Source organism: Schistocerca serialis, chromosome 3, assembly GCF_023864345.2.
Source record: "Schistocerca serialis cubense isolate TAMUIC-IGC-003099 chromosome 3, iqSchSeri2.2, whole genome shotgun sequence".
Lineage (NCBI taxonomy): Eukaryota > Metazoa > Arthropoda > Insecta > Orthoptera > Acrididae > Schistocerca > Schistocerca serialis.
The window spans coordinates 113,809,563-113,837,492 of NC_064640.1; the positions used below are offsets into that span (position 1 = coordinate 113,809,563).

Sequence of the window (27,930 nt, forward strand, 5' to 3'; positions counted from 1 at the left end):
TGTACCCGTGGAGGCCAATCAGCTGCTGATAGTGCCTGCACACGCTGTACATGATACGGAAACAACTCGATCAACCGTAGCACTCTCCATACAGTGACGTGGTCAACGTTTCCTTGTACAGCAGCAACTTCTCTGACGCTGACATTAGGGTTATCGTCAACTGCACGAAGAATTGCCTCGTCCATTGCAGGTGTCCTCGTCGTTGTAGGTCTTCCCCAGTCGCGAGTCATAGGCTGGAATTTTCCCTGCTCCCTAAGACGCCGATCAATTGCTTCGAACGTCTTCCTGTCAGGACACCTTCGTTCTGGAAATCTGTCTCGATACAAACGTATCGCGCCACGGCTATTGCTCCGTGCTAATCCATACATCAAATGGGCATCTGCCAACTCCGCATTTGTAAACATTGCACTGACTGCAAAACCACGTTCGTGATGAACACTAACCAGTTGATGCTACGTGCTGATGTGCTTGATGCTAGTACTGTAGAGCAATGAGTCGCATGTCAACACAAGCACTGAAGTCAACTTTACCTTCCTTCAATTGGGCCAACTGGCGGTGAATCGAGGAAGTACAGTACATACTGACGAAACTAAAATGAGCTCTAACATGGAAATTAAGCGTTTCCGGACACATGTCCACATAGCATCTTTTCTTTATTTGTGTGTGAGGAATGTTTCCTGAAAGTTTGGCCGTACCTTTTTGTAACACCCTGTATAATACTATGTTTTTGCGCTTTGTTGAGTGCATAATTTCTCATTTATTAACATTTAAAACAAGTTGCTGTTTTTGCAACACTTTTAAATTTTGACAACATCTGACCGGATATTTGTTCAACTTTTTTCAGATAATTCTTCATTATAGATAACAGCATCATCTGGAATATGTCTGAGGTTACTGTTAATATTGGCTACTTCTGTAACTAAATAAGTAGAACTGTTAACATATCGTAAGGTTTTGAACTTGCAGATCTGTCGTTGCATCCTGTTCAGAGCGTTTCTGAGAGCGAGCAGCTGATGGCGAGGGGCTGGAAGAACCGCGCCACGGGCGCTACGCTCATGAACGCCGATTCGTCGCGATCGCATTCCATATTTAGTATCCAGTTGGAAATGATGCCAGTGAGTGCATTGGAATGTGACCTCCCTGTCAACAAAGTGCGGAAAGGAAAGTTAAATCTGGTCGATTTAGCTGGAAGTGAAAGACAATCAAAAACAGGTGAGCCAGCAACAAGTTTTATTAGCTATTTCTGTGGTGATTTTATATTTAACTCATATTCCATCCATGCGCTGTTATCTGTTTAAGGGGCTGCTGGAGACCGACTTAAAGAAGCAATCAAAATTAATCTCTCGCTAACAGCTCTTGGTCATGTGATATCAGCATTAGTCGATGGAAAGTCAACGCATATTCCGTACCGGGACTCCAAGCTTACGAGATTACTCCAAGTAAGCGAGGTTTCTCTCTGGTGAAGAGCAGTTGCTAAGACTTTATGATTACATGCAATCAGTTTTTCGATTAATACATCTTTTTATACAACAGAGTCACTTTAACGTAAGCAACGTTAACGTTTGTTAATAATCTCAGGCGATGGAACATACGACGTCTATGATCACGTCTTTTTCAATCGGTTTTATAGTTCAAAGGTAATTATCATATCTCTGAGAGAAACTGAAAATGATTTTGAATGTTAAAATATATGAGAAGTAGCCATTACTTCAGTGTGGCAAATTTCATTATGAAAATTTCTAAAAATTACTTTGTTGCTTGCTGTCACCACATCATATAAAGAATTTTCATCTATGAGGCTACGTGCGATGTGACATACCGAAGCAACCTTCATGCGTTGCTTAAGTTATTTGATTGCAGGTTTTGTGCTGGTTGAAATCCGATCGTCACCTAGAACTAACTGCCGTTTACTGCCCCTAAGACAAAGTGGCCAGCTGATATTAGCAACAGTATACTGAGTCACAACTGTTGGGTCCGCTGCCGTAGCTTAAATGTTTTAAACATGTTCATCTGTTCAATGTGCGTAGTCTTATGCACTTGTGACTTCGAAGATTTCCAGAGTAGCACTAAAAGTTTAAAAACTTACGTTTTCTATTTCCCTGAAGCCAAGTGTCGTAATGATTTTAGATAATAACAAAACTCTTGATAGGTGTTGTCAGGTGCTCCTTTCTCTGTTGGAAATCATTGTAATGCTATCTTGAGAAATGATTTTTCAGGATACGAAACCTGTTACTTCTATGTCTAGAATAATCGCTAATAGTTCTCCTTTATTCCAAACATTGTATTATATCTATGATAGTTTCCAGTACGTTGCGTCTCGCACCTCTCAGACGTTGAAGCAAAGACATTATAACACCAAAACTGCTGTTTATTTACTGGCTGACTAGTTTCGGGCCTCGCTCATTTTCACGAGCCGCCTATTACAGAGAACAAAATTTGTTATGAGTGTATGTGTAGACTGTGGATAATAAAAGAATCAGTGATACAATTATTTTAAGCACTTATGTATTTGTATTTAGGATATGGTAGGTGTCTACAGTTTTGTTTATGTCATCGCACTTAAATACACTCCTGGAAATGGAAAAAAGAACACATTGACACCGGTGTGTCAGACCCACCATACTTGCTCCGGACACTGCGAGAGGGCTGTACAAGCAATGATCACACGCACGGCACAGCGGACACACCAGGAACCGCGGTGTTGGCCGTCGAATGGCGCTAGCTGCGCAGCATTTGTGCACCGCCGCCGTCAGTGTCAGCCAGTTTGCCGTGGCATACGGAGCTCCATCGCAGTCTTTAACACTGGTAGCATGCCGCGACAGCGTGGACGTGAACCGTATGTGCAGTTGACGGACTTTGAGCGAGGGCGTACAGTGGGCATGCGGGAGGCCGGGTGGACGTACCGCCGAATTGCTCAACACGTGGGGCGTGAGGTCTCCACAGTACATCGATGTTGTCGCCAGTGGTCGGCGGAAGGTGCACGTGCCCGTCGACCTGGGACCGGACCGCAGCGACGCACGGATGCACGCCAAGACCGTAGGATCCTACGCAGTGCCGTAGGGGACCGCACCGCCACTTCCCAACAAATTAGGGACACTGTTGCTCCTGGGGTATCGGCGAGGACCATTCGCAACCGTCTCCATGAAGCTGGGCTACGGTCCCGCACACCGCTAGGCCGTCTTCCGCTCACGCCCCAACATCGTGCAGCCCGCCTCCAGTGGTGTCGCGACAGGCGTGAATGGAGGGACGAATGGAGACGTGTCGTCTTCAGCGATGAGAGTCGCTTCTGCCTTGGTGCCAATGATGGTCGTATGCATGTTTGGCGCCGTGCAGGTGAGCACCACAATCAGGACTGGATACGACCGAGGCACACAGGGCCAACACCCGGCATCATGGTGTGGGGAGCGATCTCCTACACTGGCCGTACACCACTGGTGATCGTCGAGGGGACACTGAATAGTGCACGGTACATCCAAACCGTCATCGAACCCATCGTTCTACCATTCCTAGACCGGCAAGGGAACTTGCTGTTCCAACAGGACAATGCATGTCCGCATGTATCCCGTGCCACCCAACGTGCTCTAGAAGGTGTAAGTCAACTACCCTGGCCAGCAAGATCTCCGGATCTGTCCCCCATTGAGCATGTTTGGGACTGGATGAAGCGTCGTCTCACGCGGTCTGCACGTCCAGCACGAACGCTGGTCCAACTGAGGCGCCAGGTGGAAATGGCATGGCAAGCCGTTCCACAGGACTACATCCAGCATCTCTACGATCGTCTCCATGGGAGAATAGCAGCCTGCATTGCTGCGAGAGGTGGATATACACTGTACTAGTGCCGACATTGTGCATGCTCTGTTGCCTGTGTCTATGTGCCTGTGGTTCTGTCAGTGTGATCATGTGATGTATCTGACCCCAGGAATGTGTCAATAAAGTTTCCCCTTCCTGGGACAATGAATTCACGGTGTTCTTATTTCAATTTCCAGGAGTGTATATATCATACCTGCTTTAAAAGATGTCACAGATGTAGTTACATTTCACAGTTTTATGTCAATGTATAGGCATAATATATACTTTTTCTTAATTCTGGTACCTTTATTATCCGCCTTGATGTGATTCAAGTGATAACGATCTTTGACACACGATGGAGAATTTGTTCTTATTGGATTACACTGTGTGTCACGCCGGCTTATTTATAGTAGGTGGTATCGTAATTTTGACAGATGTTGATGCAAAGAATTTTATTATTACGTCTTATATACACACTCAGAGTAATCCACTAAGAACAAATTCTCCATTGCGTGTAAAATATCGTTGTCACGTGGATCACATCAGACTGGATAATGAAGGTACCGCACTTAAGGAAAAAAATATATATCATTCATACACATTAATACAATACTATCAGCTGCAACTACATCTGTGACATCTTTTAACACAGATATGACACGCATTTAAATTTGAGGACATAAATAGAACTGTCCACATCAATCATATCCTAAATACAAATACGTAAGTAGTTACCGTCTCAACAATTTTATCACTGATACCTTTATTATACACGTTGCGCACATACAGTTATAACACATTTTGTCTCTGTAATAAGTGGCTTGTGGAAAGGGGCAAAGCGCGAAACTAGTCAGTCAGTAAATAAACAGCAACTTCTTTTCTTCATTATGTATATTGCCTAGAAAACACAGCTTCAATGTAATTTATGAGTTTTTGTGGTGCGACTGAAAAAAAAAATATACTGCACGGCGTTCAGCCGCGGTGGTGAGACCATGGAATCTCCGTTATTTACTTAACTCTTATAACTGTAAGTTTATTTGAGTTACAGAGGGAAATTGAAAAGCTAGCTATGAAGTTCTACGATCTTGTTGCTTCTAATCTGATCAGCCAACTGATCTGTACATTTGAAACCGCTGGAGGTGGAGTTGAAACGATGCGTGTATCATGTGTAGAATCTTTGGCGGAAACAAAAATGTTAGCACCCTGACATCAACGCATCGGTTTTGGAATCTATTTTCTCGCTTACTCGTAACACAGTGGCTTTTCCCCTTGGGCTACATCACTTCTGGAAGTGTTTCGAACACAAGCAGTAAAGGAAGCTAAGGAAAGTTTAATAATGGCAATTGAAGGCGAACGAAAAGAAATGAAAACGTTAAGATTTGCCAATGATATTTTGATTCTGTCAGACAGACAGGAAGAGAACAGAACCTTTTGAAATATGTTTCAGAAGAATGCTGAATGTTAAAGATAAAGATAGGATAACCAATGAAGAGGTACTGAATCGAGCTGGAAAGAAAAGAAAGAGGACTATTTGGTCTGGTAATGGAGGGAAGTGAAAGTGACAAAAATTGTAGAGGGCGACCATAGCTTGATTACAATAAGCACAATCAAATGGATGTTGATTGTCGTAGTTATACAGAAATGAAGAGACTTCCACAAGATATACTAGAATGGAGACATCAAACCAGTTTTCGGACTGAGGACGACAGCAACAGCAGTAACAACAACCATAACAACAACATCTAGATACACTGTATCTAGTGTAACGAAAGTCTACAGAGCTCAGGGGGAAAAAACCTTCTGCTGGCACAATATTGGAATTAAAACTAAGCGTATAGGTTGAGACAGGAGGACATTAAAGAGGAGTGTTACCTGAAATAAGATTTGTTTACGTCTCAGTGGGAAGGAACAGTGGGACGTAAACTGAGTGACGGTGTTCCCATACCTGTTGTAATCCAGTGAATGTAAACAATACGATGTATTTACGTACAGAAATCTCCATCTGACCATCCAGATTTACGTTTTGGGGCCAAACGCCAGCGTGATTTATTTGAGAAACGCTCCCCTCACACCCAGCCCGAAGTTGTGCAACGTCTCTGATGACCACCTCATCAATGGGACGTTAAATACCTATCTTCCTTTATTTTCCTTCTGACATATGAAGAACGCCAGGAGATACGTACAGTCCAGACTTTTCTTTCAGCTGCGGAGTTTGTGTAATGTTATGAGTGATCATATTGTAGATTGATGTTGGTCCTACGATCGCACTAAAAAGCAGACTGCTGTTAAAAAATGGCTCTGAGCACTATGGCACTTACCGAGCGAGGTGGCGCAGTGGTTAGCACACTGGACTCGCATTCCGGAGGACGACGGTTCAGTCCCGTCTCCGGCCATCCTGATTTAGGTTTTCCGTGGTTTCCCTAAATCGCTTCAGGCAAATGCAGGGATGGTTCCTTTGAAAGGGCACGGCCGATTTCCTTCCCCATCCTTCCCTCACCCGAGCTTGCGCTCCGTCTCTAATGACCTCGTTGTCGACGGGACGTTAAACACTAATATCCTCCTCCTCCCACTATGGCACTTAACATCTGTGGTCATCAGTCCCCTATAACTTAGAACTACTTAAACCTAACTAACCTAAGGACATCACACACACCCATGCCCGAGGCAGGATTCGAGCCGGTCTAGCGGTTCAGGCGCTCAGTCCGGAACCGCGCGACTGCTGCGGTCGCAGGTTCGAATCCTGCCTCGGGCATGGATGTGTGTGATGTCCTTAGGTTAGTTAGGTTTAAGTAGTTCTAAGTTCTAGGGGACTGATGACCACAGATGTTAAGTCCCATAGTGCTCAGAGCCATTTGAACCATTTGAACCAGGATTCGAACCTGCGACCGTAGCAGTCGCGCGGTTCCGGACTGAGCGCCTAGAACCGCGAGACCACCGCGGCCGGCAGACTGCTGTTAAGGTCTATGAAACCATTCTAGGTGATCATTTTCATTCAATTGAGAAGGAACAGTTCCCAGAAGAGAACTGCATCTTCTATGTAGTTAACGACCATACTCGTAGAGCAGGAATGTGAAATAGTAATTTGAAGAACATGAGAATGAAATATTGTCTTCTCTGGTTTCCGCAATTACTGAATTTGAATATTTTTCTGGCATTCTCATTTGTATTCTTTAAACTATTAAGGGAGCACCACCCTCCACCAACATCTCTAAATAAATTGTATTAGTTTTTTAGCGCAAAAGAGTATAAATCGCTCTGAGAAACATTAAAAATTATGTATGTCTAAATTCCCAAGATATCGTTGGGCTGCTTATGTGCTTATGTGATTGGTATTGACTATTTTATTCAACAAATGTGGATGTTTAGAGAACAAAAGTACATGTTTAAACTTTCTCACAGCCCACTCTCGGTGATTCTCATTTCTGGCGCTCGTTACACACACGTTGGGAGATAATTATAGCGACGCCAAATGCGGTTGTTTATTTTGAGACTTAGACACTCTGCACTAATCCGAGTAGAAGGACGTTCTTACATTTACACCGAGTACTCTCTTTAGCAAAGACATCTACAGCTACGGAAACAACAAAAAATACAGATCGTAGTACGTTGATACAGAAAGACCACCTGTTGTCCTGTGCTGGGTAAAAGATCAAACATTTTCTTCATGCGGCTATCAAAAACGTAATATGTTTTGAAAAACGCATGACACACAGCTGTATTGTATTTATTTCCTATCACTACCGATTTCGTCATAAACCATCATCTTGGTGTCTGTAGCGTACTACGATGTGTGTTTTTTATTGTTTCTGTAGTTGGTTTCTTTCTTTGCGTTGATACAGATACCAAGATGATGGCTTATGACCGAAAGTGGTAGTAACAATAAATGAATAAAATACAGCTCTGTGTCATGTATTTTTCAAAACCATCTACAACTGTCATGCCATTTGAAAGATATAAGGTTCCAATGTTAATTACAGGTTAGAGACTTCGTATTCCATGATGTATATTACTTACAGGTTACAGACTTTTGAACTGGCTGATGCATGTGACATGTCATGAGCCATAAAATGTGAATGCATGCATTCAAACTTTTCTGACCAGCATATGACCTTAAGTATTTTCCATGAAGAATACTGGTCAGTTAAGAGCTATATAACTCTTCAGTGGCTCAACTTTTGATTTTTGTGTATGCTTGTAGTATGATGGCATTCTGCAAGGTAAAGAAAAATAAGATTTTGTTCATCTTGACGATACCTGCTTGAGTCCACGCTTGAAATAATTCAGGAAGTCAATGAAGTCCATAGCTTCTACTGGAATATTTTTATTCTCATAAGCAGTATCGAGATTCTAAACCTCATTCTCAGATTAGTCGTAGGTAATTGGCCATACAGCTAAAAATTAGACTCAAAGTAACGCAGTGTATCACTGTGATGAGGCTATACGACAAAATGTTGAAGAAAACATTAGAGAATGAGATCTAAGATCTTGGAAATGGTCAGTTGAATAAAAATATTCTAACAGTGGTTGTGGGAAAGTCATTCATTGTCTTCCTAAGACACAATAATTTGGAATGCGGCTGGCTACTGCATATGTTGATTATTAGCATATCACTCACGGTCTTGCATTTTACTCCTTTATAAAAGGTAATTCATTATGAGAATTAGAAATACTATGGGTAAATAGTGGAGCACTAGTCAGAGGCGTCAGTGTTGTTAGGATCCAAGGTCCCTTTGGGACCACGACTAAGCCCATGGGGAATTGGCGTAACATTCACCCTTCATGTTGTCTGGTATGATGGTAACGGGCTTACACTGGCAGCAACACGTATGTGCTGTAGAGGTAAGATATCAGTAAGCTCCTCTGTAGTAACTCGTTAAACTCTGGGGATCACAGTTCCCATTGCTGTCAGGTTGCTGGAAGTGATCCTCTTCGGAGGATCCGATCCTTCAACAGGATCATTTTTCTGTTCTACAATTTTTCATCGTTTAGGGCCAGCAGTGTAACGTATGTCTGATAACGACATGATTATTAGAGTATATACACCAAATAGCTGCTTATAATAAGTAATCTTTATTTACGACAGACTATTTCGGCTTAATTGCCATTTTCAAGTACCTGCAATTACAATTTTGGTGAGAACACGTATGGATGCCAATGTCATTCATGTTAAAGTAGGTGTCTTGTACTCACGTCTAGACTGATGTGACGTCCATATTGCGCCGTTAGTGGACTATTTTGTAACTGTCAGTGCTTTAATAAGATCGTAAATGATGTCAAGATGTTGAACGTGACAGCAGTTTGACAGTTCCACTCTTACGACGCAGTATGTTTACAACGATTGTGCAGATGAACAGCGATATTATTTTATTTCTTAAAATTTGTTACGATTGTCTTTGGTTGTTTCATATGTTACTTCCGATTTATCCATTTTCGTGTTCTAAAAGTTCAATAAAGTTTTTAAGGTAGTACTTTAATATTTCTTGTGGGTATTTTATCGTGTACGTATAAATTTCTAATTCCTCAAGAATGTTCATTCCAAAACCTTTTGGTATTCTGTGCAGAATCTGTAGTGCATTTTCGATCGTATCAGCAGTGTGATTTTGATTTTTCAGATGTAGAAAGAAGTTCGATTGATTATATTCGTTCTCTCTTGCGTGTTCTTTATATCTCACGTTAAAATTTCTTCCTGTTTGGCCAATGTAAAAGCTATTACAGCTGCCACATGTGGTTTTATAAATGCCTGGGTTATAATATGTCGACATTATAGTGGTGGCGGAACGTAATTTTATTGAAAGGTTGTTATTGGTTCGAAAGGCTAGTTGAATATTTGTGGCTTTAAAAAGTGCATTAATTCTGTTGTAGATTCTACCAAGGTAGACTGCTGGTACGTATCTTATTTTCTGTGTCGCTGATGTTTCTCGAGTTAGGCATGTCTCTCTATGTATTGTGTTCTGCTTTGCTGTTTTCCACATGTAATATAATTTTGTGATTATGTTGGGGTCAAAATCGTTTGTGTAGGCTATATAACGAAGTGTGTTAAGTTATTTTTGAAATCTGTCTTTTCTAATGGGAGGTTATTTAATCTATTAATCACTGAATGGAAAAATGCTAGTTCATGAACCATTTGGTGACAGAAATTGGCATTTATAATAACGTTCCGCCACCTCTAGAACATCAAAATATGATAACCCAGGCATTTATAAAATCACATGTGGCAGCTGAAATAGTTTTTACATAGGCCAAACATGAAGAAGTTTTAACGTGAGATACAAAGAACACGCTAGAGAGAGCGATAAATATCAAATGTATGACGATTATTGTTTTTGCCAATTGTGAGTTTTAGATAGTTAATGGTATTGTCTTTCTCAGTTTCCATAGTAAATTTAATTTTAGGGTGCAGCTGGACTCGCATTCGGGAGGACGACGGTTCAATCCCGCGTCCGGCCATCCTGATTTAGGTTTTTCGTGATTTCCCTAAATCGCTCCAGGCAAATGCCGGGATGGTTCCTTTGAAAGGGCACGGCCGACTTCCTTCCCCGTCCTTCCCTAATCCGATGAGACCGATGACCTCGCTGTTTGGTTCAAATGGCTCTGAGCACTATGGGACTCAACTGCTGTGGTCATAAGTCCCCTAGAACTTAGAACTACTTAAACCTAACTAACCTAAGGACAGCACACAACACCCAGCCATCACGAGGCAGAGAAAATCCCTGACCCCGCCGGGAATCGAACCCGGGAACCCGGGCGTGGGAAGCGAGAACGCTACCGCACGACCACGAGATGCGGGCTCGCTGTTTGGTCTCTTCCCCCAAACAATCCAAAAATTAGGGTGCAGTTGGTTGAGTTTTTGGTGGATATTTTCGATATCTGTGTGACTGACATCTACCAACGTGACGGTATCACCTACATGCCTAAAATAATATACGATTTGGTTGAGAGTAGGTCAATCTGAGTTAAAGAATATCTCTTCCAGAGAATTTAGGAAAATATCGGCTAATGTGCCTGCTGCACTATTACTCATGCCTACTCCATCTACTTGGGCATAGATTTTGTTGTTAAATTCAAAATAATTTTGTGCTAATTGTATTACATCCCGAGACGGGGTGTGGAACTAGTGGTGGCTACCCACCGTTTCGACTACAGACAACCTAAATGAGCGCCATGTGGCCGAAGACTCCTCTTGATTTCGAGCTGTTTAGCTTCCTGGACTCATAGAATAAATCGTGGCCTTCTGCAACAGGAATTCTTTGAGATAAGGGAATAAAAAATATCTTGAGGGGCAAATCCGGAGAGATATTCGAGAACAGTTACGCAGCGCTTAGCTAAACAGTTGCGCACACGAATCAGAGTTTACAACCGGGCGTTATGCATTAAACTACACTTTCCAGTCCTTGATGGCTATGATAGAGCACGCCGCGTGCGTTGTAACAATGGTTCTAACCCTCTGTCATTAAAGAAGGCGTTAATGATTTGACCCTCAGAACTGATTCTCGATGGATCATTGCGTTACTGTCGGAAAACGTGATCAGCATTGTCTTGATCCACGATATTTTGACATGAGGGAGCCAGTGAGCTCCACTGAGTGTCGCTTGGAATCCGTATCAAACTGTTAGCACGAAATAACGTTCCCTCGGACATAGTGCTCAATGAAATGTCTAGTATTTTCCACCTATATTGTCTTCTGCTCATCAAATGTTCTGCTTAGCGAATTTTGTGGATGATGTTGGGTAACACTGTTGATGCGAATCTGCATTGTCTGTGATATTAACACAGATATGTCGTATACATATTCAACTTCCCTGGTCATCCTTCCTCATTCAGATACATCACAAAAACACAATAATTTCTGAACATCACACTGAACTCTCGCTAGAAGACATCGAGTGTGCTTAGGCTGCTATCTTGGGGCTTAAACAGCTGCTGCGCTTGTGGTTGACCTTGCTCCACATGTATGATGATGCCATCTCACACGGCTAGCGACCTCATCTACCTAAGGTACATCCACTTTCAACATTGACCTCGTTGATTCCTCACGTGGTAAAGTCGATTGCGAAGACTCAAATAGCGGAGGGTTTTACAAATAATTAAACAGTATACCTGTACACATTTGCTTTTATGAAACCCATCTCTTTTACTGAACAACTGCTCATAGCTCTTAAGGTATGCATTTTAGAGCCCATGTTTACCAAACAATTATTTCTGGTTTTGGTCCATACTACCTCCTCTCAAAATATGGAAAGCAAAGAGACTGCAGCAGAAGAGTTCTACTGTCAGAGGCATCAGAACGATTTTCACTTATGACGTTCGACTTCGTCGTTTCCGGACCAAGATCCATACCTCAAACTGGCGGCTTCCTCTTTCATTCCTTTCCGACAGTCCATACACTCCTATTAATTTTCATTCTCTTCCTTTCCGCGGTTCTAGGCGCTTCAGTCTGGAACCGCGCGACCGCTACGGTCGCAGGTTCGAATCCTGTCTCGGGCATGGATGTGTGTGATGTCCTTAGGTTAGTTAGGTTTAAGTAGTTCTAAGTTCTAGGGGACTGATGACCTAAGATGTTAAGTCCCATAGTGCTCAGAGCCATTTGAACCATTTTTTCTTCCTTTCCATTCTATCGACTTATAGCCTTCATAACAATTAAATTTGCCTCTCTCTTAACTAAGTAAATAATTTCCTTTATCTCATCACACATTCTTTCAATTTCTTCATCATCTGCGGTGCTGCATATACACTGGTATTAATGTCGTGGGTGTTGGCTTCGTATCTATCTTGGCTACGATAATGTGTTCACTGTTTTGTTCATAGTGGATTACCCGCATTACTGTTTTCTTATTCACTCATTATTAGACCTACTCCTGCATTACCAAAAAAATGTGTGTGAAATCTTATGGGACTCAACTGCTAAGGTCATCAGTCCCTAAGCTTACACACTACTTAACCTAAATTATCCTAGGGGCAAACACACACACCCATGCCCGAGGGAGGACTCGAACTAGCCGCACAGTCCATGACTCCAGCGCCTAAGACCGCTCGGCTAATCCCGCGCGGCCCTGTATAACCCCTCTGTGGTTTTGTGTTTATAACTCCGTACTCACCTGACCGGAAGTCCTATTCCTACTGCCACTGAACTTCACTGATGTCTAACTTGAACCTATCCATTCCCATTTTTAAAATTTCTAATGTATCTATTAAGAGAGCTAAAATTCCAAACTCTGCCCCTTAGAACGCCAGTTTTGTTTTTCCTGGGCTATTTTATCTCTGGAATATTTTGCTCGAGAGGATGCCGCCATCATTTAACCACGTGATAGAGCTGCATTCCCTTAGGAAAAATAACGGTTTAATTTCCTCTTGCTTTCAGCAGTTCGCAGTACCAGCACAGCAAGGCTACAGTATATTGGTTCATGTTACATACCCAGATCAGTCAGACACCAAGACTATTGCCCCTGTAACTACTAAAAAGGGTACTGGTCCTCTTCAGAAACAATATGTTTGTCTGGCCCATCCACCGAAAACGCTCTGTTATGGTTGAAGCTGCGGTACGACTATCTGTTTCGATGAGGCATCCAAGCCTCCCCATCTCGCCAAGGTGCGTGGTTCACCTCACTTGATATAGTTCCGAAAATTGGTTATTCGATATGTTTCCGGAAACTGAAGGCAACTTCCCTTTGATACCGGATTGTTTCAGTGCTACCTTGCTCTGAAAAACTGAACTGCCGCCTTGTGCGTTCTACATTCATCTCTTAACTGGTTATTTTCAACTGACCATAACAAACCAGAAGGTGATATCCGACGGACTTGGCATTCAGGATCGTTGCTAGGTATTTTGTCGCCCTAGGCGAGAACTGAAAAATGAGCCCCCTCTTGTTTACTACCATCGGTTTCTCTGACAACCCCACCCTACTTCTACCCCAACCCCGCCCGCCAGCACCAACATCCAACTTCACAACAACACTTTCAATGATTATTCAACTTAGGTTAACAGACGTCCTCCTTTTCTGGGGACAGTACTGAACTTTAATGCTTTGTCGCCAATTCGTTTAAAACTCATTGAGGACAACGAACATCCTCAGCTTCTTATTTTCTATCCTCAATTTTTGAAATATTTTATAATAATTCAAATAGGCGTACAGAACATTTTAAACTACAGCTTAACTGAATATACTGGTGCAACCAAACTTAGCATCAATTGCTGTTTAATTTGAAGTTAACTTTTTCCGCGCTTTGCCAGCCCTAAAATTTTGCTGTCCTAGGGGGCCGCCTAGTCTTGCCTAATGGTAATAACGGTCCTGTTTACATTCATTCTCTTTCGCGGCACACGCTGTCTGCTAACTTATTATTATTAATCAGGTGCTTCTCAAGCATCTGTCTTTGGCACCCTACATACTAAACATTGTTACTTATTATTGCTAACCAGTACTGGATGAGTATCGCAATAGGCAAATGCCTAACGCTTGAAATCCTGATCGCGAAGATTACTAACCATGTTATTTTACTGCAAAAATGTACTCAATACTTGAATATAAAAATAAACAAATCACCCTTCATTTCAAACTACTGTCACATTTACGTACAATACATTACTTAACTATTCGTCCTACTGGTGTTCCACATCACTTGAATTGCTTTGTTACGCCAGTTGTCATATTCTGGTTGTCTTATCTATTCGTAAAGCTTAAGGCGTTGGCACACGGGACGAGTTAGCTGTCGTTGACCTGGCACTCTACGAGTCCTGTGGCGTCACTTACTGCTATTTCTCGTTGAGAAGCCATTTCGTCACATGAAACACAAAATAAATCCTGTGACATTTCGGCAATGTGCCACGTAAAGTAGAACCAATAGGAAGTAAAAACGCTCCCTAAATCACAAGCAGAAAGAGGGCCGCCATACTGTATTTGTCGTGTTCAGCAGATACCCGCATTCGATGGGTTTTATGTTATACGTTACACCCTATGAAAATATGCTGTTTCTAAACACCAGCCCGTTTAATGTCTGGAGGAAGAATCGTTATTGGTACGATTTTTTGTCATTAAATGACGGGAAACGTCATATTGTTGGTTAAGGAATTTTCATATTTAGTTATTTTCAAAAATGGCTCTGAGCATTATGGGACTTAACATCTTAGGTCATCAGTCCCCTAGAACTTAGAACTACTTAAACCTAACTAACCTAAGGACATCACACGCATCCATGCCCGAGGCAGGATTCGAACCTGCGACCGTAGCAGCAGCGCGGTTCCGGGCTGACGCGCCTAGAACCGCGCTGCCACCGCGGCCGGCTTAGTTATTTTCGTATTGTAACTTACGTGATATGATAGTAAGCCGTTTTAAGGCAACTATCCATTTAAGATTCATGAAAACGAATCCCTGTTGTAAGGAGCTGTTATAATTAAATGTCAATAACAATAGACGCCGCGCGGGATTAGCCGAGCGGTCTGGGGCGCTGCAGTCATGGACTGTGCGGCTGGTCCCGGCGGAGGTTCGAGTCCTCCCTCGAGCATGGGTGTGTGTGTTTGTCCTTATGATACTTTAGGTTAAGTAGTGTGTAAGCTTAGGGACTGATGACCTGAGTAGTTAAGTCCCATAAGATTTCACACACACTTGAACACTTGAACAATAGACGATCGGAGTACAATCCTCAGCATAGCAAGTCAACGTTAGCCGCCTCGTCCCGTGTACAGACGGCTTTAGCGTGCGTTGCCCCAGTGGTAGTGTCACCACTTCATTGCTTACACTACCTGCTGACCGTCCTTGGCCCGAAGCCGCTTAATGGGTCAGCTGAGTATCATCTGCAAAGGCGTTACCGTGTATACCGTTTATTAGCAGTTCATTCAACTGCCCCGAGACTCGGCAAGCATTACAAGTCATTTTGCACTCAATACACCAACAATACAGTAAACACTGATACACTTGCAGTTTACTTTGTCATATCATTATGACTGTATCATATTTCTAGCATTGTATTCCAGCGCTCAGCGGCGCGTTTTCTTTTCTTTCGTGGAGGAACGGTGGAGATGTCGTACAAGTTGGCGTAATTCATTATTCTCTTTTGCCGTACGGCCCTCCATCACTAACAGCTAGAAATTTTATTTCATCAAATAGTTCTCCCTCGAGCGTCATCGTTATACATTCAAAATTTTATCTGTCATTCCAGTAACTGGGCAGCACTCCTTCAAATTGTTTGCTGAAAGCTGCTGGTTGCGCATTTCCCGTAGTTGAAAAATTGTGGAATTTACCCATTCGCAAACAATGATCCTCCCCTACGATTCCCTTCCCATCGCTTCCTCTTCTGGACGGATTATTATTACGATACTAATCTTGGCCATACTTCGCGCTTTTCTTTTCCTTAAGTCTTTTTGCTTGTTGAAACGAATTCCGAAATTTTAAATTAACTCATCACTACAATTTTTCAATTTGCTCAACAGTTAGCGTCCTCCAGTGCAAATGCTGAAATGTGTGTGAAATCTTATGGGACTTAACTGCTAAGGTCATCATTCCCTAAGCTTACACACTACTTAACCTAAATTATCCTAAGGACAAACACACACACCCACGCCCGAGGGAGGACTCGAACCTCCGCCGGGACCAGCCGCACAGTCCATGACTGCAGCGCCTCAGACCACTCGGCTAATCCCGCGCGACCGTCTTCCAGTAATTGCTCAGTAATCTCACACTGAATGACACCTATTCGAGAAAGTACCTCTTCCAAATTGTCAATACAAATTTTATAAACATTATAGGTTTCAAAAAAAATGGTTCAAATGTCTCTAAGCACTATGGGACTTAACGTCTGAGGTCATCAGTCCCATAGACTTAGAACTACTTAAACCTAACTAACCTAAGGACATTACACACATCCATGCCGCCCGCATCTCGTGGTCGTGCGGTAGCGCTCTCGCTTCCCACGCCCGGGTTCCCGGGTTCGATTCCCGGCGGGGTCAGGGATTTTCTCTGCCTCGTGATGGCTGGGTGTTGTGTGCTGTCCTTAGGTTAGTTAGGTTTAATTAGTTCTAAGTTCTAGGCGACTGATGACCTCAGCAGTTGAGTCGCATAGTGCTCAGAGCCATTTGAACCATTTGAACACATCCATGCCCGAGGCAAGATTCGAACCTGCGGCTGTAGCAGCAGCGCGGTCCCGGACTGAAGCGCCTAGAACCGCTCGGACACAACGCCGGCTCATTATAGGTTTCACTCTCTTTTAAAACACGAAGCAGATTGTGCATTATAAAAAGAGGTCCTCGTCCAGGCCGTGAAGGCTCAAGGGAACTCTACCGGCCCCCGTGTGATCCTCTGCTTGCGGCGTCATGCGAATGCGGTATGCTGGGGCATGCAGTCATCACGCCGCTCTCCCGGTCGTTTTCCGGACTTTCCAGACCGTAGAGCCGCTTATACTCACTCAAGTAGTTCCTCAATTGGCATCACGATGCTGAATGCATCCCGTATCAGCCCTCCCACCAAGGAAAAATCCTTGGCAGTTCCGGGAATCAGACCCGGGTCCTCCGCAAGACAACCATCTGCGCTGACCAATCAGTTACCGAGGCGGACGATTGTACATTATACCATCAAATATAAGGGGCCGTCAAATGAAAACTGAAAAAACTACCGCAACGGAACCATGGAATGGTTCCATTCAAAAGCAGTCACCACAAGCGCTAAGACATTTTTCCCACTGGGAGACGAGACAATCACTTCGTGTCTCGTAGAACGCGGTCGACCGCTGACGGATCCACAACCGCACCCACTTTTGGACTTCCTTGTTCTACTGAAACCGACGTCCACGCATGTCTTTCTTCAGGTCACCAAAGATGTGAAAATCACGCTATCGAAGATCAAGACTGTGCGGAGGATGTTGCAGTGTTTCCCAACCAAACTACCTACAAATTATGGCGAATTGGTACCTCGAAAAGGATGCAACAGAACTGCATGCTGCCTGTAGGAGGCAACTGGAAAACCTCTGTCGGTCTAGACGATACACAATCTTCTCCATACGGTCGATTTGGAATGTACACATCCATGAAGAACAACAGCAGAAACTCCCTACCATCGTGATGCGTGAAGAAGGTGGACAGGGAAACATTAGCAGAGGAAACTGAATCGTTATCATCGGGTTCTGTTCACCAGCGAGTGCAGGATTCGCCTAGCCTCTGATGATCGTCACGGAGGCAGACAGGTACTAATGCACGTCTGAGATGTGCAGTCCCAAGGGAGCTTTAGAGAGGTGGGTCTGTCATGTTATGGGCTAGTATCATATACCGATGTCGGACGCTTTTCAGTGCTGTCGGGGGTAATCTGAGGATTCTGCAGTATGAGACCGGATCCGCAAACCTACTGTCAAGCCCAGAACTTCATATTTCGGCGATGGGCTCCTGTTTCAAGACGACGATGAACGAGCATACCTCTTACTCTTCGTAAACAGCTTCGCCCAACAGGCAGGCATCAAACGAATGAAATGACCTGCGCTGTTGCTGATATCTGTTGATATGAGAGCGACTGCACATGCTTGAGACCAACTAAGACTTGCAGTTCATTTTCACAGGGAACCGTCTCACACACTCGGTTACTTTAGTAGAGCCGCCGTTGTAGAACGGAACAGGCTTGAGGACAGCATTCCAAGGAGGATATAAGCATACTGCAACACACAAGGGGGAACAACACGTTATTGCATGTTACCCGTCACAGACTTTTATTTCAAAGACGTGCGTTTTTGATCAGAGGGCCTTTATTTTGTTTATTGTTTTGTTTTTATCTCACATTCAAGCTACCTTACTTTCGTTTCACAAGGCTTAGTCTCTCATTCCGTGCTCCCCTTATATATATATATGCCCACACGCTATATGAGATATTTATGTTTTTTAATCATATTATCCATGCATCTACTGAGGAAGACCATTTAGGGTTTAGACAGGGTAAAGAAACACGAGATGCTATACTTTGTCTGAGAATGAAGCCGGCACGGTAACTCAGCGTGTTCGGTCAGAGGGTTAGCTGCACTCTGTAATAAAAAAACTGAGTGAATGGATTAACGACGAACTGAAACGGGTGTCTTGCAACTTCCGCCCCGAGCAGAGGCAACGAACAAAAACGAACAAAAATGAGATTTAAAAAAAAGTAACTAGCGTTGCTGCCTCTAGATCACGGGGTCCCGGGTTCGATTCCCGGCGGGGTTGCGGATTTTCTCTGCCTGCGGACTGGGTGTTTGTGTTGTCCTCATCATTTCATCCTCCTGCAAATGGTTCAAATGGCTCTGAGCACTATGGGACTTAACATCTGAGGTCATCAGTCCCCTAGAACTTAGAACTACTTAAACCTAACTAACCTAAGGACATCACACACATCCATGCCCGATGCAGGATTCGAACCTGCGACCGTAACGGTCGCGCGGTTCCCGACTGAAGCGCCTAGAACCGCTCGGCCACACCGGCTGGCTTCATCCTCCTCATCATTATTTGTGACAGTGTCTAGACTGGACTGCGTAAAAATTGGGACCTTGCACGGGCGCTGATGACCTCGTAGTTGAGCGCCCCACAAACCAAACAACTGAGGACGATTGGGGAAAATCTCCATACTCTTCGTTGAGTTACATTGAAAACTGTTGCAACTGACAGTGGAATAATGCGTGCGGTTCAGAAATTTTACTATTCATACCACCAATTTTTTCACATGCCGCATGTCTGCAGATTTTGTACAAGGTTTTTCTTGATATTCTGGACAATGACTCCCGTCTATCGATCGTTGTAATTTTTTGCTCTTTCATTGTCAACTAAATCTTTAAATTCTTTCTGCTAATATTGTAACATCGTTTCATAGCAATTTTGCAGCACCTCTCTCTCGCTTATGCGTCTGCGTAGTAGATATTCAGAATTCTCGTCCCTCTCTTCTGTAATTCCATATCATCTTTAAAGGCTTGTTGCGACAGATCGCTAGACAGCTTCGTTTTGAGCAAACATCCACAGGACCTGTGAACGTCCTTCATACCACGAACAAATAGAACAACTAGTGGAGGGTAAACAGCACTGAAATACGATTCTGCCGAAACGAAGATTGTTCTGCCGAGCGGAAAATGCCGCACCGCAGTTCTAAAGGAAATGTCGCGCTGCGCCGAGTACTTCCTGGAAGCAACGAGCGAAGCCTAGACAGGCTTAGCTGTGGCGCGCACGCGGCTCGCGTCAAGTTTGACACGCCGTGGGCGGCCCTGGGACTGCTGAGACACGAAGTGCTTTCCGTCTGTTTGCTAACCGTGAACAGTTGGATATGATCATTTCGTCGTTACTTTGCGCATTATCTACTACATCTCAAAATCAGTCCCCTTCCATTTGACTAAATGAGATAGACATGGCTTGTTCAGCTTACTTCCTTTTGTCATTTTTGCAGCCCATGAGTAGGGTAAATGTACTGGGTAAATGTTGTGGACTTCCTTAGCTAGATTTAATACTGTTTGTATCTGATGAGGACAGCTTCTAAATTGGTACTTAGTGAATTTATTCCATGAATATACTCGATGTGATGATGTTCTATTAATCGATCACGGACTACTGGAAACGCCACTCATGCTTGTCATTAAATGTCGTCCACCCGGCCACCGTCATCCAAGGGCTATCACCACGTTCCCACTTGATGTTACGAAGTGCTGAGTTGAAGAACTTAAGGAAGGATGAGATCTTCAGGAAGGTTGGAACTGCTCTGCGAGGTTTCGTACTGACGCTGCGACCAACTAAGCTATTCAAAAAATGCCTTGCACCATACGCATATCTGCAAACGTGTGTAGGCAAGCTTAGATTCAGGGGGAGCAGGAAGGGAAAGAATAAGCCTTACTAACTAAAAAAAACATTCATTGTGGTATAATATCAAAATAATATCCAAAATAAAAGCAGTGGACATCTTTGCACGATAGTGAAATCAAAATCTGCAGCAGGGTAACAGTCATTTACCGTAACTGGCCAAGGAAACCAACAATTATAGAAGGAAGTCCGAGAGGCGTTTTAAGACTACCAAGAACGAATGTTAACTTCAGTAGAGCTATTGGCTTCCAGCTTCTTAGTTTTCCACCATCAGGGAAATAAATACGCATCAACGGCGCGCGAGGAATACAAAAACGGCCAGAATGCCATCTCTGCTGTAGGACAACAATAATATTTCAATAAACATTCCCTATCTCTTGCTCTGCCTGTTTCGTTCTCTACCCAATGACGACAGCCCACCAATAACAGCCTGAAGAATTTTACCCAATAAGCCAAAGTCTTCAGCGGAAGCGCGAGAAAACTTCCTTTTATAAGTGAACACGTCATTGGTCTTTGATACTTTTCAGTTAACTGTGAACACCAGAGGATCCTGATGAAGATCCCAGGAGAGGTGTCGAAACATCGAGCGTGTAGAAGAAACTGAAAAGAAACACAATGCGGTCTAACAGGCTAGAAGATTTTACTTTCATTCATTACTCTATTTCTCCATCGTGTGCACTGTAACATACTTGAAACCTGCTTTCGATGACCTGTACCAGGTGGTCGAGGCACTGGTGCTCAAATCTGTCACAGTCTTCAACGGCGGCACTCCTGAAGTCATTCAGTGAGGGAGGAGGGACCCTGCGACGAGGCGTTGCGATTTTCATCTGGTCCCAAGTATTCTCAATCTGATTCCTGTCAGCAAATACCCCAGGCCGTTCCGTTATTTTGATTCCTGCCTCCTGGAGTGTGGTGTAGACGAGGTGGGTGCCATGTACCTATTCATCATCGTCATGAAAAACGAATTCATCGTTGCAACAGGTTGAAGGATCTTGCCACAGTACTCAACAGCCTTCAAATTATCTTCGATAGAGATGAGAGGCGTCCGACATCTGTTCATGATACAGGCACGACACGTGACTCATCCATCTCCCTCTCAGCCCATAGGACTGCATGCCTGAGGAGTGCAATGGTATCTGCCACCTCCACACTCTTCTACAACAATCTTCAGTGTTAAGAGATATCCTGCACTCACAGGTAAAGAGATTCCGACGCCATTGATCCAAGTTCTATTTGAGGCGTTCCCTTCCCCAACTCCCTCATACATCACAGGACTTTGTACTGTTGCTCGTTACGGACGCGTAGGAACGAAATTGGTCGTGGGAGGTCGTCTGTACCAACACAGCTCTTCAAAAAATTCAGCGTGCAGTTCTGTTCATTCGCCTCGGACTACCTTCGACCTTTTAATATTTAGCCAGTGGTCATCAGATAGCGTTTTTCAGCGCGGGCAACCATTACGAGACAGATTTAAAATGTTTCGTACCTCATGACAGTGGTTGAACGTTGGAATGGCACCTCTGTAGTGTATTCCAAATAAGCGGGCAGCGCCGGCCGGAGTGGCCGAGCGGTTCTAGGCGCTACAGTCTGGAACCGCGCGACCGCTACGGTCGCAGGTTCGAATCCTGCCTCGGGCATGGATGTGTGTGTGATGTCCTTAGGTCAGTTAGGTTTAAGTAGTTCTAAGTTCTAGGGGACTGATGACCTTAGAAGTTAAGTCCCATAGTGCTTAGAGTCATTTGAACCATTTAGGCGGGCAGCTTTCCGTGTAGACAACCTTTTTGCCGTAAAGTGTCAATATGCGTAAGCTTGAAACGAATAGGCTGCACAAGCCGCATTTTCTCGTTGACAAATTGGAGTCACAGTCCCACTGAAACTCACTGAAAATGAAGGCTTACGTATCATCCATTAGACAGGTGGCTGTACGCAGTGATTTTCTGTGGTCAAAAGGATATTGAGAAAGAGATTACCGATAAAAAGCAACACAAACTATTCAAGTCACGAGGATGATGCAATTTTTTAACAGTTTTCTTGACCGTATTAAAAAGAGCTGAGCCCCCATGACGCGTCCACTTCATAGTTGTACAGCAATTCTCTGCAATCCTATCGATCAGCAAACATATGCATGTGTTCTTTCATATATGTATGTAAAATCTAATCAGAGTTAAATATTGTCTTAGAAACTGCAGAAAATTCATCGTCTGCTTTCTATTCTATCGTTTACTAAGCTGAGGAACTATTCGGATCATACTGATGTTCGCTTGATATGTGTATGATTAAAAATAATTCACTGACTTGAACTGCGTAACGTTGGGCCAAGAACCATTTCGAATGCAAGTGTCTTGTATCATAAAATGCTCTCATCGATGATATTTATGAAAGATGTTCTCAATGGTCATATGCTAACCAACAACTAGGAATCGAGATGACGCTCTATTGAAGATACTGAGCTCGCATGGGGGAGGAGAGAGATTTAAATCGTTGTTCTCGTAATATAGTTGAGATTTGTGTTGGTAGCCATACATTCCTTCTGGTGAAACCTGGGATGTCGTCGTGCTCTTATACTTGGACTGCAGAGCTAGTCTTCCGTCTATAACGACCGCGATGGCGATAACTGTAGCTCTCCTCTTAATAAAACTGAAACGTGCTAATTACGGCCTCTTAATTCAGCCATGCAGGGAAACCGGAAAGGGCTGGGCCAGTGGGGATTTTACACACTTCATTCACAGGTAGAACACAAATTTATTTTACACAGTTTCAATCACACAGTAGCCAATTAAGCCATTGTTTTTAATTAATTAAAAGCCCAAGCAATGAGGCTCTTTTAAAATTCAGTGCCAGTTTAAATAATTTACAGAAAATTTTAAGTTAATTTTAACCCAAGGTTACTTAATAGTCTTTAAGGCAAGTCACGTCCGCGCCGATACCTGAATAATGCCGTCCTAAGGGGCCCGGGTCCGATTCCAGGCTGGGTCGGGGTTTTACTCTGCTCAGGGACTGGGTGCTGTGTCATCTTCATCATCATTTCATCCCCATCCGGCGAGCAGGTCGCCCAATGTGGCGTCGAATGTAATAAGACCTGCACCAAGGCGGCCGGACCTGCCCCGTAAGGCCGTAAGGGGCCTCACGGCCAATGACGCCAAACGCTCATTTCCATTTCAAGGCAAGTCACGCCCTACGTAAGAAACGGAATAATAAGGGTAAAGTCGTAATAAAGGCAGACGTAAATCTAAAAAACAGTACCAGAACAGATCAGACGGGTCTCAATTACCAAATTGTGAAAATAAAACATGACTGAAATTTGACTGATAAAAAATTAAAACCATGCTTAAAACAATGAATAACAATTTAAGGACAATGTCTAAGCAAGATAATTTTGGGCCAGAAACACACATCAATTGAAGATTTAACACATTTTCGAATAACACAAGAATAATTAAGTTACAACAGACTAAGGTATGTCTTAGGGATCCTAACGCACGTCAAAATTTGCTTGAGGTGATGGTCACAAGGTAACGAATACAAAGTCGGAATTATTTCTAGTATGAGCTTAACTTGAACGGGGGAACACTATGTAGTGGGCTGCGATTACAGGAAACTGCGAGAAAGACACAGCGGCGAGAGCTGGCGAGTGTATGCACTCCAAATGACGTAAACACCCGCCAAAGCAAGCCGACGGGAGTGAATAAGTGGGGCCCTCTCCTGGGTAACACGTACCAGTAATGGGGTACAAAAGGTTATTAATGACAGTTCCCTTGAGCACAAATAATCTTAATTAGAATTCCAGTTCACAGGCTTTTACCAAAAACTATGACAACCAAAAGATTTAAAAACCAGCTACAAATATTTTTAAAAAAATATTTCAGCAATAAAATAGTAATATCAGAATTTTTTATTTGGCAAACCATTAAAGCAGGCAAAAGGACACTCGCATGACATTCAAAGCTTATCCGTAAACACATTAGTCCATACGGGTTCGGAGGGATCAAATGCGTCCTGGAACAGAATAAAATTTATCTGAGAACCTTAAATATCACAGGCACACTATATAATCTCTTAGACAGCATAGGCCTTTAGCATTAGCTTCATGGAAACCAGAACAACAAAAGCAAATTAAATGTAGTCCAGCAAAATAGCAAAACGTACACACATTATGACATGAACAATTAAACATCCGTGGTAGCTAGCAATACTAAACATTTCGCTGCGACTCCAGTTGAAAATTACATGACCAATCATTTACTTTAAAAATCAAAGGAATTAATGGGAGGCGGACAAGAACAGGTAACTCGTATACTAATGCACGCCGCCAACCTTCCAAATAAGCTTTCTTCTGGAACACGGCGCTTTACACTGGCTAGGGGTTCACAAGCACCACTGATACACAAAGTTAACACATAAAACAAATTATAATATTAGCCAATGAATCAGTCTAAAATGTGTACCAGATCTTGGAATCTCATTGCCATTCGAACACACTGGGGACACGGGAGTTCGTCCCCAAACAAACAGGAGGAAGACAGACCAAAATGACAGCGAACACTGCCGTGACAACTCGGTGCCTTTCTGATACATCACAGCACAAGCCACGTCGGTACTCAGTAACTTATACGGGGTAACGTGACCCCAACATAGGTCGCCCGCCAGCAGCTAACGCCACGGCGAAGAGGCCCCACGGAAAGCTCGTTACAGCTTTGTTTCTCAGTTCATACAGCCCAGCAAACCGGCCACCACGCTCAGAGCCGCCACACCAGGGGGGATCCGCTCCAACGGCAACATGTTACACAAAAATCATAAGAACAGTAATATCGATACACTGAGAGAAAGCCGCCACGACTCAAACTCGATAATGTATCCAGCTATTTACAAATTTCTTTTACGAGCCTGATCTAGCGTGACTTTCCTTAATTACCAAAAAAATTACTAGTATAAGCTGTTTCATTTAAGACTATTGTCAAAGCTCTCAATCTGTGAAGACAGTGAAGAGTAATTGCTAAGACCAAGATGAATGAATGCTTATTATGTGTGGACTTAGAAAACTGGAAATAGCAGAAAGTTCAAATGGGCAAATGGTTCTATTTTTAGTGATTTGGCTGTTGACAAGCATAATAAACTCAGTCTGAGTTAAGTTGTATAGTTGATTGAAATAGGTAAATGCAAACGAAACAACATATTTATGTGGTACTTGTTAGAAGTGCAGTGGCCCTCTGACAGCAGATCTGGGCCAGAGGGGCACGCTTACCCTGTTCGAGTATCGACCACAACAGCGGTCCAGTAACCACTGGAAGGAGGACAGTTATGTAGGGAGACGGTGGTGGAATGGATTATTAAACATGCAGAGCGGAAGGTGACTTTCATTATTAGAGACCTAAGACTGTCTTTTGGAAGTTAGAGGTTATAAGTTTAAAAAATAACTGTAAAGGAATTCTCTGTACCTCGGATAATTGGTCTATGAGCTTATTAGCGACAGTGTATTTTAGACGCTTTAGCTCAAAACAGACCAGCGCCGTTATCATAATGTTACGGGCCACACCTTTTGAATTAACGCCTTATTTAGTTATCGACCATTACAGTCAGTTTTGTCTATGATCGAATAAGATTAAGAGTTACCCGTATTCCGTCTGAGAATGTAAAATACAAACATACTCCTGCTATTTAGTGCACGTGATATATTACTAGTACTGATACGAATGAGTCGTTGACCACAGGCAGTCTAGAGAAGTTTTCATTCATTGATACAGCTCAATAAATGGTCGCTCTGCATGTTCATATGTACACTATTTGATCAAAAGAATCTGGACATCTATCAGTGGGTATTAATACGGGATGTGTCCACCGTTCGCTTTATGACCGGTTAAACTCTGCCGGGAACACTTTCAGTGAGGTGTCCGAATGTCTTTGGAGAAATGGGAGCTCATTCTTCCTCAAGAGTCGAAACCAGAAAAGGTAGTGGTATTCGACGCTGGGGTGCGGAGAAAAGTCGACGTTTTAATTCATCCCAAACGTATTCCATTGGGTTCAGGTTGGGACACTGAGCGGGCCAGTCCATTTCAGGAATGTTGTTGTCCACGAACCATTGTCTGCTTTTTGACAGGGTGCGTTTTCATGCTCACACAAACAATTATGTCCCAGAACTAATCTCTATTGTACTGTACACAATGCTATAAAATGTGTTCATATCCTTCCCCATTTAGCGTTTTCTTAAGCGCAATGAGGTGACCACTTCTTCTTCTTCTTTTTTCCTTCTTCTTCTTCTTGATTGGCTCTACAGTCTTTGAAGAACCTTGACCTCCTGTATCACCTGCCTCCGTTATTCTCTGTCGATCGCCTTCCGTCTCGAGTTTCTTATTCCAATCGCCTTTAGATCTTCTTCCATATCGTTCAGCCACCTTTTTCTGTGCCTACGTTTTCTCCTTCTCCCGTCAGGTTTTCCCATGAAAACTTTCTTGACACCCCGTGTTTCTGGCATTATCTATACATGTCCTGCCCATCTTATTCCTCCCTGCTTAATTTTAACAACAATATCCATCGGTCCAAAAAGTGTAGTGCGTAAGTCTAGGGACCGATGACCTTAGCAGTTTGGTCCCATAGTCCTTACCACAAATTTCCAATCTCCAGGCGGATCAGCCTCTCGTGACATGTAGAGGTCAGTCCCGCTGTACACAGGAGTGGCCTGATACTTTTTACGATATGGTATATGTACTTGACAAGGTACCATATAGCGTGCAGTGTGTATTGTGCGTGAAGAAATACACTGAAAGACCCAAAGAAACTAGTAAATCTGCCTAATATCGTGTAGGGACCCGGCGAGCACGCGGAAGTGCCGCAACACGACGTGGGATGGATTGCAATAATGCTTGAAGTAGTGTTGGAGGGAACTGAGACCATGAATCCTGCAGGGCTGTCCATAAATCCGCAAGAGTACGAGCGGGTGGAGATCGCTTCTGAAGAGCACATTGCAAGACATCCCAGATATGCTCAATAATGTTAATTTTTGGGAGTTTGGTGACCAGCAGAAGTGTTTAAACTCAGAAGAGTGTTCCTCGAGCCACTCTGCAGCAATTCTGGACGTGTTGGGTGTCGCATTGTCATGCTGGAATTGCCCAAGTCTATCAGAATGCACAATGAACATTAATGGATGCAGGTGATCAGACAGGATGTTACCGTAGTATCACATGTCAGAGTCGTATCTAAACGTATCAGGGGTCCCATATCACTCCAACTGCACACTCTCCATACCCTTACACAGCCTCCACCAGCTTGAACAGTCCCCTGTTGATATCCAATGCCCATGGATTCATAAGGTTGTCTCGATACTCGTACACGCCCACCCACTCAATACAATGTGAAACTAAACTCGTCCGACCAGGCAA

General features: G+C 43.4%; 1 protein-coding gene across 1 annotated transcript in view; it reads left to right on the forward strand.

Moving 5' to 3' along the window:
* Positions 1 to 27,930, forward strand: part of LOC126471545 (osmotic avoidance abnormal protein 3) — a 379,608-nt gene that overhangs the window by 158,217 nt on the left and 193,461 nt on the right. The window contains exons 5-6 of the mRNA XM_050099771.1: positions 967 to 1,212; positions 1,300 to 1,439. Coding sequence (XP_049955728.1) covers positions 967 to 1,212; positions 1,300 to 1,439 — 386 coding nt within the window. The remainder of the gene's footprint in view (positions 1 to 966; positions 1,213 to 1,299; positions 1,440 to 27,930) is intronic.